At 40.7% G+C, this 11696-nt stretch overlaps 1 protein-coding gene across 1 annotated transcript in view; it reads right to left on the reverse strand.

The window, feature by feature from the left end:
• dmxl1 (Dmx-like 1) overlaps positions 1 to 11696 on the reverse strand; it is a 51359-nt gene that overhangs the window by 21349 nt on the left and 18314 nt on the right. The window contains exons 19-31 of the mRNA XM_035658247.1: positions 9889 to 11150; positions 9360 to 9618; positions 8463 to 8596; positions 7915 to 8101; positions 7671 to 7781; positions 6364 to 6533; positions 5538 to 5635; positions 5228 to 5393; positions 4081 to 4209; positions 3818 to 3956; positions 2096 to 2880; positions 1581 to 1679; positions 924 to 1091 (exon numbers count right to left, since the gene is read on the reverse strand). Coding sequence (XP_035514140.1) covers positions 924 to 1091; positions 1581 to 1679; positions 2096 to 2880; positions 3818 to 3956; positions 4081 to 4209; positions 5228 to 5393; positions 5538 to 5635; positions 6364 to 6533; positions 7671 to 7781; positions 7915 to 8101; positions 8463 to 8596; positions 9360 to 9618; positions 9889 to 11150 — 3707 coding nt within the window. The remainder of the gene's footprint in view (positions 1 to 923; positions 1092 to 1580; positions 1680 to 2095; positions 2881 to 3817; positions 3957 to 4080; positions 4210 to 5227; positions 5394 to 5537; positions 5636 to 6363; positions 6534 to 7670; positions 7782 to 7914; positions 8102 to 8462; positions 8597 to 9359; positions 9619 to 9888; positions 11151 to 11696) is intronic.

An 11696-nucleotide genomic window follows, 5' to 3' on the forward strand; every position in this document is an offset into this window, starting at 1 on the left:
GTAATTTGTTTACCGGCTGTAGAACGTTGCTCACCTGTGTGTGTGTGTGTGTAGGTGTGTGTAGGTGTGTGTAGGTGTCTTGGGAATCTGGCTGCATTAAGACAAGCTTTCAGATGGCGTCATGTTCGTCTTTCATTCGTACTTTGCCCCTTATCTGCTCAGTATCCTTTCCTTCAAAGAGAATATGTGATCACTTGCCGGTGTGAATGTTTTTACATGCCCCTGATGGTTATTATCTTTGTCTTTTGTGTTGAATAAAAAAATCATATTATTCTTGTTCCTATCTAAGTAATTAGTAATAATTAATAAAAATAATGTCACACATAGTTTGTGCTGTCAGGAACCTCTGACAGATAAAGTTTGGAAATGCTGAACCACCTGTTGAACCACTTGTTTGTGATGAAAATGTTCTGGTTGCAAATATGAAACAGGCTGATCCAACTAATATTTTCAATATCAATTATTCTCTCTCAATTCACTGTCATTACAACTTACAAGAAACATCCTTTCATGTTAAAGTTTTACTTTGACAAGTGACAGAAAAAAGTGCCATTTTCATAATAAGAAAAACCAAAGTCAAGCAATGCGCTTGTGAAGCTGTGAGTGGCAAATGTATTGATAAACATTTTTAATTGAATTAACGTAATTAATTATGTGTTTTCATTTATGGATAAATCATATTTCATTCTCTATGTGGTAATAGACACCAAATCAAAGCAGTCTGGAGAACCACCAAATCAATTTAAACATCCTATCAAATTTCCAAATGAGTGGCTTATTGATTAAAGGACTGTTTTATCACATCCACCAGCAACCTAAAAATCAGTTAGCACAGTTACTTGGCAGCTACAGAAGCAGACTATAAATTGCCATGCTCTGGCTATCAGTGGCCTTTCGCGTGTATCTATGCATGTTTTAATTACCTGGTGGGACTCCTGAAGCAATAATATGAGCTCCATGCGTACAGATGCCAGTCCTCCACCATGGGAGCCATGCAAGCTGCAGTAGCTCAGAAACATCCTCAGTAAGGGCTGGTTACTCTGCAGCCAGTGTCTCCTGCTCCTCTGGCTGTCACCACGAGGACTTCCGGGCTGGAAAACCATTTTTACTTTATTAGTTTTATAGACAAATCAATCAATGTGCCTGTAAATATGCCGACGTTATCCAGCTGGCTAGTGTTCAAAACAAAAGCCCCACAGTGCTAAAAACAACTAGGTTTTAAAACAATGCACATTAATCTGTCAACAATAAATAAACTAGTGGGTCTCTGAAATGTAATTTTAATTTGTAAATACACAGTACGTGTATTGTGCTTAGATAGGTATGTATAATTAGGTTTGCTGCCGAATCTGAAACAACAGAGCAACATTTAGCTTTTTTCGTAACTTGACAACAAAAACAACATTCATGTCATATTCAAGGAAAAATGGTGCAACAATCTTTTCAATAAAACTGTTTCTCAAACTATGTCAAGACACACTGTGCTGTTGTCTTAATTTTTTTTATTACAGCTAGTGTTGCATTGATTTTTCCGCACAAACATCTGACAAATCTAGATGCAGCCAGCTATCTACGCCCACCTGTTCCTCCTCCACCAACCCAGAAACAGGGGCATCACCCTGGACAGACAGCTCTGGCAAGCAGGGCTTGTAGCTGCAGCAACGCTGGAGAGCCACCACCTGGGGAAAACAGAATTTTATCTTAAAATCAATTCATCAAGAAGGAATTTTATCTTGCATGCGTGGGAGTGGAAGGAAAACATTTCACCAAATTGTCAAACAGTCTTCACAGGAAAAGACAGACAATTTAATGAGAGAAAACCACTGGTGTTATTACCAATATGATGTTTATATGCTGTGACACAGTGCACACAGAGAGGCAAAATCTTGAAATAGTGAACGTGAAGACAGGAGAGACGTGTGGGAGTTATGCAAGTTATAAAAGTTTTATTGAGTGAACCGAAGGGTGAAGTCAGACTAATGCTTCACCACACTGATAGATTTTATAACAAATTTTAAACTAAAAAATATATTATTGATATGACCCTTAAGTCTGTATAAGTGTGTAAGTGTATAAGTTACGTGTGTGCTACTACCTCTCTCTCTAACCACTGGTAGAGCTGGTAACGCAGCTTCCCTCCATCCAGTTCATACCCTGTCGACAGGGTCCGGAGCTCATTGGTCATAATCTTCAAGCAGGCAGTAAACTTCAGCTGGGCGGCCAAGATGTCATTCGTTGGTGCTAGGAAGTCTTCACTGTCCTCACTGTCCTCTCCTGTCACTGTCTCCATTAGCGGTGACATGGTATCCTGCGTGTCCTGGAATATGCTGCTGCTGTCTGCAGTTCTACCGCTCTTGCCATTTTTAGCTTCTTCTTCATCCTCATCATCATCTTTGTCACTGTCCCACTTCAAGTCCAGGGACTCGTCTGGAAGTGTCAGCGACGGCTGGCTCCAGTCAAAACTTAACACTGAATCTGACTGGCTGTTGGATAAGTTTTCATTGGACTCGTACCCATTCAGAGCGGGCTGAGACCAATCGGGGTCTGATGTTTGTCCGTTCTTGCTGCCAACACTGAGTTCAGTAGCGATGCCCGTGTCCTCCTGGGTGGTGAGTTTGGAATGCTTGCGGACTTTGGGCATCTTGGAGAGGACGTCAAGTGCTAGCATGGGGCAGCCAGCTTGTAGATGTGCGTATGCAGCTGTGAAAAACAGTCTTCTCTCCTCCAGGCTAATGGAGTCAGCCCTGCGACCCTCAGCAGTCAGACCAACTTTAGCCTTGTCTGAAGAGCCAAAATGGCGTCGAAGTAGGAGTGGGTGGGTACGAAGGTAGGTGTAAAAGTTGAAAACCTCAGGATTACATGTAGACACAGGAGAGGAACCTGTCATACAAAGAGACATAACATTTTTTATCACTGTCTGTAGCACAAACTAGCCACCTTTCGTGTTTTGACCACAGTACCTGCAGGGACAAGCTGCATATTGGATTATATTGAGTCTTTGTTAAAGACAAATGAAGGCATGCAGCTAATGTGAGCACTTGCACACTGACAAACTCTGTTCTGTTGTCACTTAAAGGCGAATAGAGGGTGTAGTTGGGAGTGAAAAATACTGAAATGACTGGTGGAAAAAAAGGTGATGCAATAAGTTCACTCTTGTTCATCAAGGTCTAAACAATGTAAAAAGGACCAGGCAACTCATACTTAAAACTCAGCCAGGACAGCACATAATCTGTCAAGTAGAAGAAAACCATTTCCAACGTTCTATAAGCCAGTGTTTTCTTCTCTGTAAGCATATTAAATGTGCTTTGAGAGCATAATTTATGAAAGACATGTAGCACAGGGATGTTAATCTGGGACTGTTTTGGCTTTTAAGTCAAAGTGAGGTTCATATTAAGTTCAGTTCTTCATTTACTCGTATAGGAAGCACTGTATATTTTCTTCAATTAAATGGTCTGTGTCCAGTAGTAGGCTGCAATTACACATACTTAAAGGACCAAAAATTGTTTCAAAGCTTAGGCATTTTGTGAAAGCAGAGGATTCAACCTCACAGTGCCAAATTACAATTGGCAGCACTTATAGTGTCGTGCACCTGCGCTGTCAACAAAGTGAACAAACTATTGAGATATTTTAGAAGCCTCTGAAAGTACAGACTATATCTTAAAAACAAAGCCAACAAAAAAAGCAGGACAATTGTAGCAAAACTAAAGACATAGACAAGACAGAAAGTTTGGCAAGTGCATAAAAATACAATAAAATACAATTTTACCAAACTCTATCATCTTAACTTCACCTCTGAATAGAGGATCTGCCGACCTACCAGCATCACATTTGTTCACAGTGGACCCAGAGCTGGCGCTGCTAGCAGGCTGCTCGAGTAGAGTGTCCAAGGCCCTGCTGTAATCTTCCAGGACCCAGTGAGCCATGCTGCGCAGGAACGGGTCCTGGTGCGCTTGAATCTAAAATACACCAATAATCACAATAGCTTATTCTGGTTTCTGCAGTGTACTAATTATCAAAATGCTGGAGAGTCAAACAACAATAGGTAGCTTGTGGAGGTTGTGGTATACACAAACTCTGTACCTGTTTGTCTTGTCCCAGAACATGTCTCTGGAGGATCTTTTTGTAGGTAGATGCCGTCTCAAACTCAGACTCATACAATCTGGAGATCACCAGGGCCAGCTGTAGGTCCTGCATTTTCTCTATACAAACCTGGAGGAGGAAATAAAGCACAATATCACAGTCATTTAAAATGCATTCTGAGTTACTGGCACAAATAATGACAATGTATATTCTGGATGCACTAATCCAGCAGGACATGATTTTCTGTTCAGTAATGATCTGATCTCTCAACTAAAAAAAAAGGTGAAAAATAAAAATATGTGCACACAGCAAAGAGTTAGTGGATAGCTCAAGTTGTTGTAGTTGCTCCCAACTGGTAAGGTGTGAGGTGCATTTCAATGAGACTGATCTCCCAGACAGAGAGAGTAAGCAAAGTCAGTGATAGCCCTTTGCCTGGGTGACGCTCATCTCCATAAAATGCTTAGAGAAGCTCCAGTTACTCACACAGATGAAATAATGTGACTCATTGCTCTAGGGACTTTCTAAACAGAAGTAACCTTGATGAATAAAAGGTTAAGCAAACGCACAGACCAGATGCAGTCCTCTTAATATGTAAACAAAAAGACGGCAAGCTGTAGGTTTTCTGTGGCTTTACTTACCCCTGATAGATTGCAGAAATACTAATGCCTACATTAAAAAACAAAACTTATGCAAATATATTTTTTATGAAATGAAGGTAGTGTTCCAATTTACCAAGCTTCAACAAGAGTGTGGAGTTGTGTTGTTTTATGTATGTGACAACATGCTAACACCCAAGAGTCAACTGCCAACATCAATAGTTTTTCAGTGCATTGTGCTACAAGACACCACTGTGGAAATGCATTGAACTGTTTTAATAATAAAAAGGATGCTACATACTACATAAATACTGGTGGTGAAGACTGTTCTTGTGAATGTGGTTTCTCTGCTTTTTACTATACCATTAAACACTGCCATTGACTATGAGTGGTTGAAATTACAATGCTACAGACATTTTGTAAATGTAAATGAGCAGCTCTTGACTGAAAGCAAAGTTTCACTTTAGGATTAGCAGGCTGCCAAGAGGCACTTGCAGTTGAAGGAACAACTGCTTCTTGCAAACAGTGTGTCATGTCTATTTTCCACTTGCCTCCACAGCATCCTTAAGGGAGCCGGCTAGAAGGAAGAAAGCCGCAGAATGCTGGAACCGCTGCTTTCCCAACAGAGAAAAGGCATTTTTCAGTGCTGCTTTCCTCCACCGGTCCTCGCTGAAGTTGTTGCGGAAAAACTCTGTCATTTTGGCATTCTTCTGAGACCTGGAGAAAAAAACCATTAAGGATTCAAAACAATACTGGTGTCATAGGTTTTCAGTCAGCTGTCAGAGATAATCTTGGTTAAGGGCAGGAGCAAATAATGTGATGACTATATTTCATATGCAAAATTCAGTCAGTTTTGCCTACCTGTACAATCCCCAGACCACTGCCTTCTTTTTCATTGCAAGGTAAAATATAGCTGCATCCAGAGGATCATTGTTTCTCTGTAAAGAAGCCCTGGCAACCTGACAAAATAAAGGAAGAAAACACATTCAGCTCACACCTCCTCAGCCTATACAGTTTTGTCCACAGAACAAGTTGTAGCTTTATGGGTCATTTAAGGGAGAAGCCCTACCTCAGTTATACTGCTGTATTTTACAGCAACCACAGCAAAATTTCACTTTCACGTTCTGACAGCACTTCATTTATAAATTAAGCAATCAATATGAAGAACGCAGGGCTAACACGCCAATAGCCGACCTCCAATGCCTTTATGTGGTGAATTTTGATGTGATTATAATCACTTTAAAGTTAAAGTTCGGTTTGAAGGACAGGGAGACAATCTGGGTGAAAATGAGTTCAATCTATGTGCTGCTTAGTGTCAGACCACTACCGAATAAGACAAAGAAAAGCAGCAAATCCAAGTAATCTACAAGTAGAAGATGTTGGCATTTTTGCTTGAAAACTGACTGCAACTATTTTGATACGTGATAAATGTTGTAGATTTGTTTTTGTGTCTATAGTTTGAAAGAAAAGAACTTCATATACATTTCCAAACCTTGAACTATATCATGATCTGATGATTAAAACAAGACTAGAATATGTAAGTGAGTCAAAACTAAATATTAAACTAAACTCCACAGAGGTACTGGTCTTTCCTACCTTTTCTTGTACACACGCAATAGGTCACTGTTTAGGATTTAAGCACAAACCTAAACTGATGCTAATTAGCAAATATCATTAACCTCCTCACCTTCTCAATACACCTTCGTAGTTTGTTGGTGCTGCGCAGCCACCAACCTACACCCATGGAGCGCAGCTCAGGCCAGGTGGGCTCTCCCTTCTGTAGGGCAGGCACCATGTTCAGCAGCTCCTCCTCAGCTTCAGAGTGGAAGGCCCAGGCATAATGGCATGTTGACAGGCCTGCAGAGAGGAGAAAAAGGACATGTCGAAAATGGAGAGTTTAAAATTAGGTGGCACATAAGGAGAAACTTCAAAGATTTCTAACCTTAAAAATCCACACACTACAAGATTTGAAAATACTGGCGCATCAACCCCTAAAGGATATTATTACGATTATTGTGCCAGAGGGAGCAATGCACCACCCTGTGTTGTGATCGCACGGGGAAGCAGGTGTAAACAAAATGGAGAGTGTTGTAGCAGAACAACTTTTTGTGGTAAATGCTTTGCAGTGAGAAAAAAACAGAAGCAGAGGGCTAAATGAGTCTGAATGAGAAAATGATTCGGTATATTTGGTCAGCACGAGTTGTCTCTTCTTCAGCGAGAGCTCGAACAGAATTTTTAACTGTCAGTTTTAATATCCGTCAACAGTAGTATGCAAGCTGATGTTAGCCTCAAGGGCTAAAAAGTTTACTGCTACTTGCAACACCTCTCTTTCACTTCTAAATTTCATATTTGAAAATAATTGGGCAGGCCCCTAAGAGCTTTGGAGCAGGTCTAAAGGTTTTAGACTAAATCTGTAAAAGCATAGAATGAACATTGATACCGGACTAGATTTCTCTGTATCTTATCTTAAAATTCCTGTAGTATGAGGCCGGCTTATACAGGTTATTTACAACAGCACAAACATATATTTAAAGCAGTGGGTTTTGCTCTTACAGCTACAGTGTAGTACTGCTGGCCACTGAGGAGCTCTATAGGATATCTTTATAGATTTTTATTGTCAGAAAATTTAGATCATCAGTTACGTTCTCTCTTTCTAGCTTTAGGGGTCTTTATAGAGTTACTGCTCTGATACCTATGTGGGCACTAGAGGAGTCTGAAGGAGTGCAGGGACACAGCTCCTTAGGCAGGAGCAAGCAAGCTGGAAACTTAGATAAAATCTTGCAAGACCATACAAGGGAGTGTGCCAATTGTGAGGGATATCTGACTTTCTAATTAAAGTTTATCCCTAACTTCTAGTCTTATTAGATTATTTTTATCTATGTAATAGTGGCCCTGTACAGTGTGTCAAAATGCTACAGTCTGTTCTTGCTTGTTTGTGTCAGCTCTGAAACTCCCCCAATGAAAAGTTTGAAAATCACTATCCTGTAATTGTACCTTGGCGTAGCAGCTGTGCTCGGTGTGCTGGAGGCAGGGAGGTAGAGAGGAAGGTATGGAGTCTGACGGCCAGCAAGAACTTCAGACCACACTCATCCAGCGTCTCTCCACCTGGTAAATTAATGACAGTCAGCTCTTACTGCTACTTCAAAACATAATTACATAATGAAGTAGAATCTTATCTACTGCATTTCTATTCATTTAAAGAGCCCTTATTTTTTTAGTTTTCCTTTCCCTCCAGTACCTTTGCTCTTGCCCTGGCTGTCCTTGAGGTCTGTGCTTGTGGTAGCGATGGTGTCGGCCAGTGCCATGAGAGACATCTGCTCCATACGGGTTAAACCTGGTAAACTGGAATGAAGGAGGTGACTGGACAGAACCTGGGCATGTTCTGGACCAAAGTATGTCGGGCTGTACTGGGACAGGTCAATGACCTACAGACCAGGAACAAGACAGAAGACAATCTGTAAAATGGTATGGTATTTCTAATTTATAAGACAACACACAGAGAGAGGCAGGAAATAATGTTAACAGGGAGAATGTGTCATTGTTGGATTCAAACTCACAAAACACAAATAACTATAAAAGCTTTTCTGCATTTTGCATTAGCTAGGGCCATCATGGGTTTTGATTGATCTGTCTTTTAAAGGCAGAAATGTACCTAAAATGAACCTTGACATGCACAATTATGCATGTTTAAGCTTCATACTGGAATACCAAAAGGCCCTAAAATGTCACTGTCCTCTCATTTGTATAAATTCTCTTTTAACCAAGCACAAATCAAAAGAAACCGACCTTGTTCCCCGTTTCTTCTTCATTGTTGTCCAGAGGGTCCAGGTCTGCTATGCTGGGTGTTTGAAAGAGCTCATCATAAGCGTCAGTGTGACTGGAACCATGCCCGCTATCTCCACTCACACTGCCCACTTTAGCTGTATGGAAGCACAAGACAGGGCTAAATTACACAAGAAATGTATTTCATAAGAGATGTGCAGAAAAACTTCCCGCTGGTTTTCAAAGATTACATTATATTACAATACTAAAGAGCAGGAAATGTTTTTACTGTATATGTGTTTCTGCTTTCATTCTTTTCACTTTGTATCCCTGGACAAACAATGAGGAATAACTAAAGAGACAAATAAGTAGAATATTGTTCTCTCTTACACTTTGAGGCAGGGGGGCTAAACATGGTATTTGCTTTTTCAATGTTTTTCTCTTTGTTTAGGTACCTGCATAAAATCATGCCTGGAGAACCTTTATGAAGTTTGTTTGACATAACATATTAAATAATAATAACATTCAATTTTCACCATTTTCAATTTAAAACGTAAGTAAATGTATCTCCAGTCTACCCTATTAAGTTATCATCCACAAGTGCAGTCTTAGATAGTTATTATAGTCCAGTCTCAAACCATCGCTCTCCCAACCCTAACCCCTAACCCTAGTCTTAGATGAGCACTTCAAAATGCTAGATTAAAAAAAGAAACAACGCAAACAAAAAAAAAATCTAACATCTGATACCTTTGTTGCTTAATGTAATGGGATTTTTATTGGATTCAAATTAGAAGTACACATCCTTCGTCCATGATTATTGTCATTTTCCAACTATGCTGCCTATGTATTAATTAAATAAAGTTTACCCTTATTTTATTAATTACTGGATATTAGTATTCTAAAACCACGTTTTATACCCACCAGGTTTTGGTGACGTATCCTCATCAGCTGCCAGAAGTGCATACAGAGGCAGGGGAGGGATGGAGCTTATCTCTGTGTAGTCGGGGCTTGAGTTCTCTGCCTTGCTGAACATCTTCCGGTCCCTGGCTGTGCTGCCTCCAGCGCTGATGGTTCGAGAGCGTACACGCTTCTCGGGATTAGAGTTACTGTCTTTAAGTGCCACAATTTCTCCAGCAATGCATTTTACCAGGTGAGAGAGGATGGCTTTAGCACGGTGAACCTTAAGATAGACAAGTTATGTTACTCGTTTACATTTTAAAACACAAGTCATCTTATGTTACGATTTTTAAAGCAATCACAATTAATTTAATTATTTTTAAATGTATTAGTCTGTTTTACTAAAGCTTTTTTAGTTATATATTTTTTTTTTAATTATAGTAACTTACAAAACTGCCCTGTTACATCAACTGGAGATTATGTTTAAATATAGAACAAAATAATCAGAAAAGATCAAATATATCTTTTATAGATAGTAATTCCTTCAACTTACCTTCCCTAGATCCATGAGCTCCAGTAACTGTACAGGATGGTATTGAGGCAGAGTGGGAAAGAGTTGGTGAGCTGCTTCAAAAAGCCCAGAATCTTCCATCTCTAGAGGCAGGTCATAAGCTGTTCTCTTCCCACTGAGTTTCTGAGCCAGGCTCATCATTGATCTTGTCAGGGCCCTTTTGGGAGGGGCCAGTGAAGACATGGGGGCCCCAGCGCTGAGAGCTTCCTCCTGGCTCTGTCTAACGGCTGAGGTTATGGAGGAGATGCTGCTGCTGATGTCTGTGTCTTGGGCAATTGTGCCATTGGATTTGGGTGATGCTGGGGGCTGCCACTGGGAGTAGACATGCATCTCACAGTCCATACCTGCTACCAAGATGCCATCTCGTACCCAGGAGAGGGAGACTGGAATGGGTAACGAGCCTTCAACAGAAGAGACCAGATCCACTGTTCGAAGCAGAACCAGTCGAGACGAGCTCTGGTCTCTACTGGCATCAGATGACAGACAGAGTTCTGGAGGTTTCCCAGAGAGACAGCCGTACAAATAAATCTTTGTGCCAATACCAACGGTCAGAACATGTGACCCATTCTCCTGGGAGACCCAGTCCAAATGAACCAGGCTCTTGCTAGTAGAACCATGGCAGTTCTCGTTGGGTATAGAGAAGTCCATGTTACTTGGAACATTGGCACTTCCAGTTGTGCTATTATCATTGTTAGCTGTGGGATCTGTGCTGTCCAGAACTATCGTCTGCTCTAGAATCCACTGCGACCCACCAGTGGACTCGCACTGGAAGATGCCAATGTGGACCAATGGTTCTCTAGTGTTTGCTAGGTTGGAGCTTGGAGTGAGATTTGGGCTACGCTGTACAGTCAGGGTTGGGGTAAAGTGAGTGTTTGTGTTGTTATAATTCACATAAGGGGTGGAAGCCAGGCTGGGAGGAGAAGTGAGCAGTCCATGTGAGTTCAGATGAGGTGTTAAGTTCAGGGGTGTGTTTGCCATCTGCCTGTAAGCAACTGCAATCCGTCCAGCGTGACAGCAGCTGACCTCTATAGGGCGACCTTGCACACTTACTGCGCTGCTGTTGGGAAACCTCTCCTCCACCAGGAGAGGCCACTCCTCCCATTGGTACACCAAGTTGTCGATACTGGAAGGCTTTGTCGCAATGACATTACACCTCCAGAAGCGCACCTTTCCATCAGAACAGGAAGTAGCAAGGAGGTAAGGCACACGACCAGCTGGCAGAGAACATGATGCACTCAAGTGACCTAGGAAGAGAGTTGAGTTACACTGTTAGGTAAGGAAGTTTATCCTAAACTCTTAATTGTAAAATGTAATTATTTTAAGCCTTTAATATCGGTAAATTTCTTTGAATTGATTAAAGATAATAGAAATAGCTTTTTATTAGTCGATAAACAAAAGTCTATACTTGACTTCTATACTTGAACTTTAAAAAAGTTATTTGAATCAATGTTTTTAATCATGTGTTAACTAAAGGACCATTTCTTTAGAAATGAAGTTCCCATGGCAACATAAAATTTACACTTTAGTCTGTGCTGGTGTTTGTAAATTCCTCAGTAGCTGCTAATTTTTTTTATCTGTGCCCTGCTATTAGACTGGCATACTTGCACTGAGGACACTGCTTTAATTCAATTCACACAAAATGTAAAGAAAACTATAATTATTACACTGTTGCTACTACAATCAATATTGCACTTTTTCACACATGGAACGCCTTGTGTTGTGTGATGTTTGTCTCCTGGATTTCACTACCAGAGAAAGTTATAGACTTACACTACCGTTCAAAAGTTTGG

Source organism: Morone saxatilis, unplaced genomic scaffold (genome assembly GCF_004916995.1).
Source record: "Morone saxatilis isolate NCDOM2014 unplaced genomic scaffold, NCSU_SB_2.0 Contig16, whole genome shotgun sequence".
In the NCBI taxonomy this organism is placed as follows: domain Eukaryota; kingdom Metazoa; phylum Chordata; class Actinopteri; family Moronidae; genus Morone; species Morone saxatilis.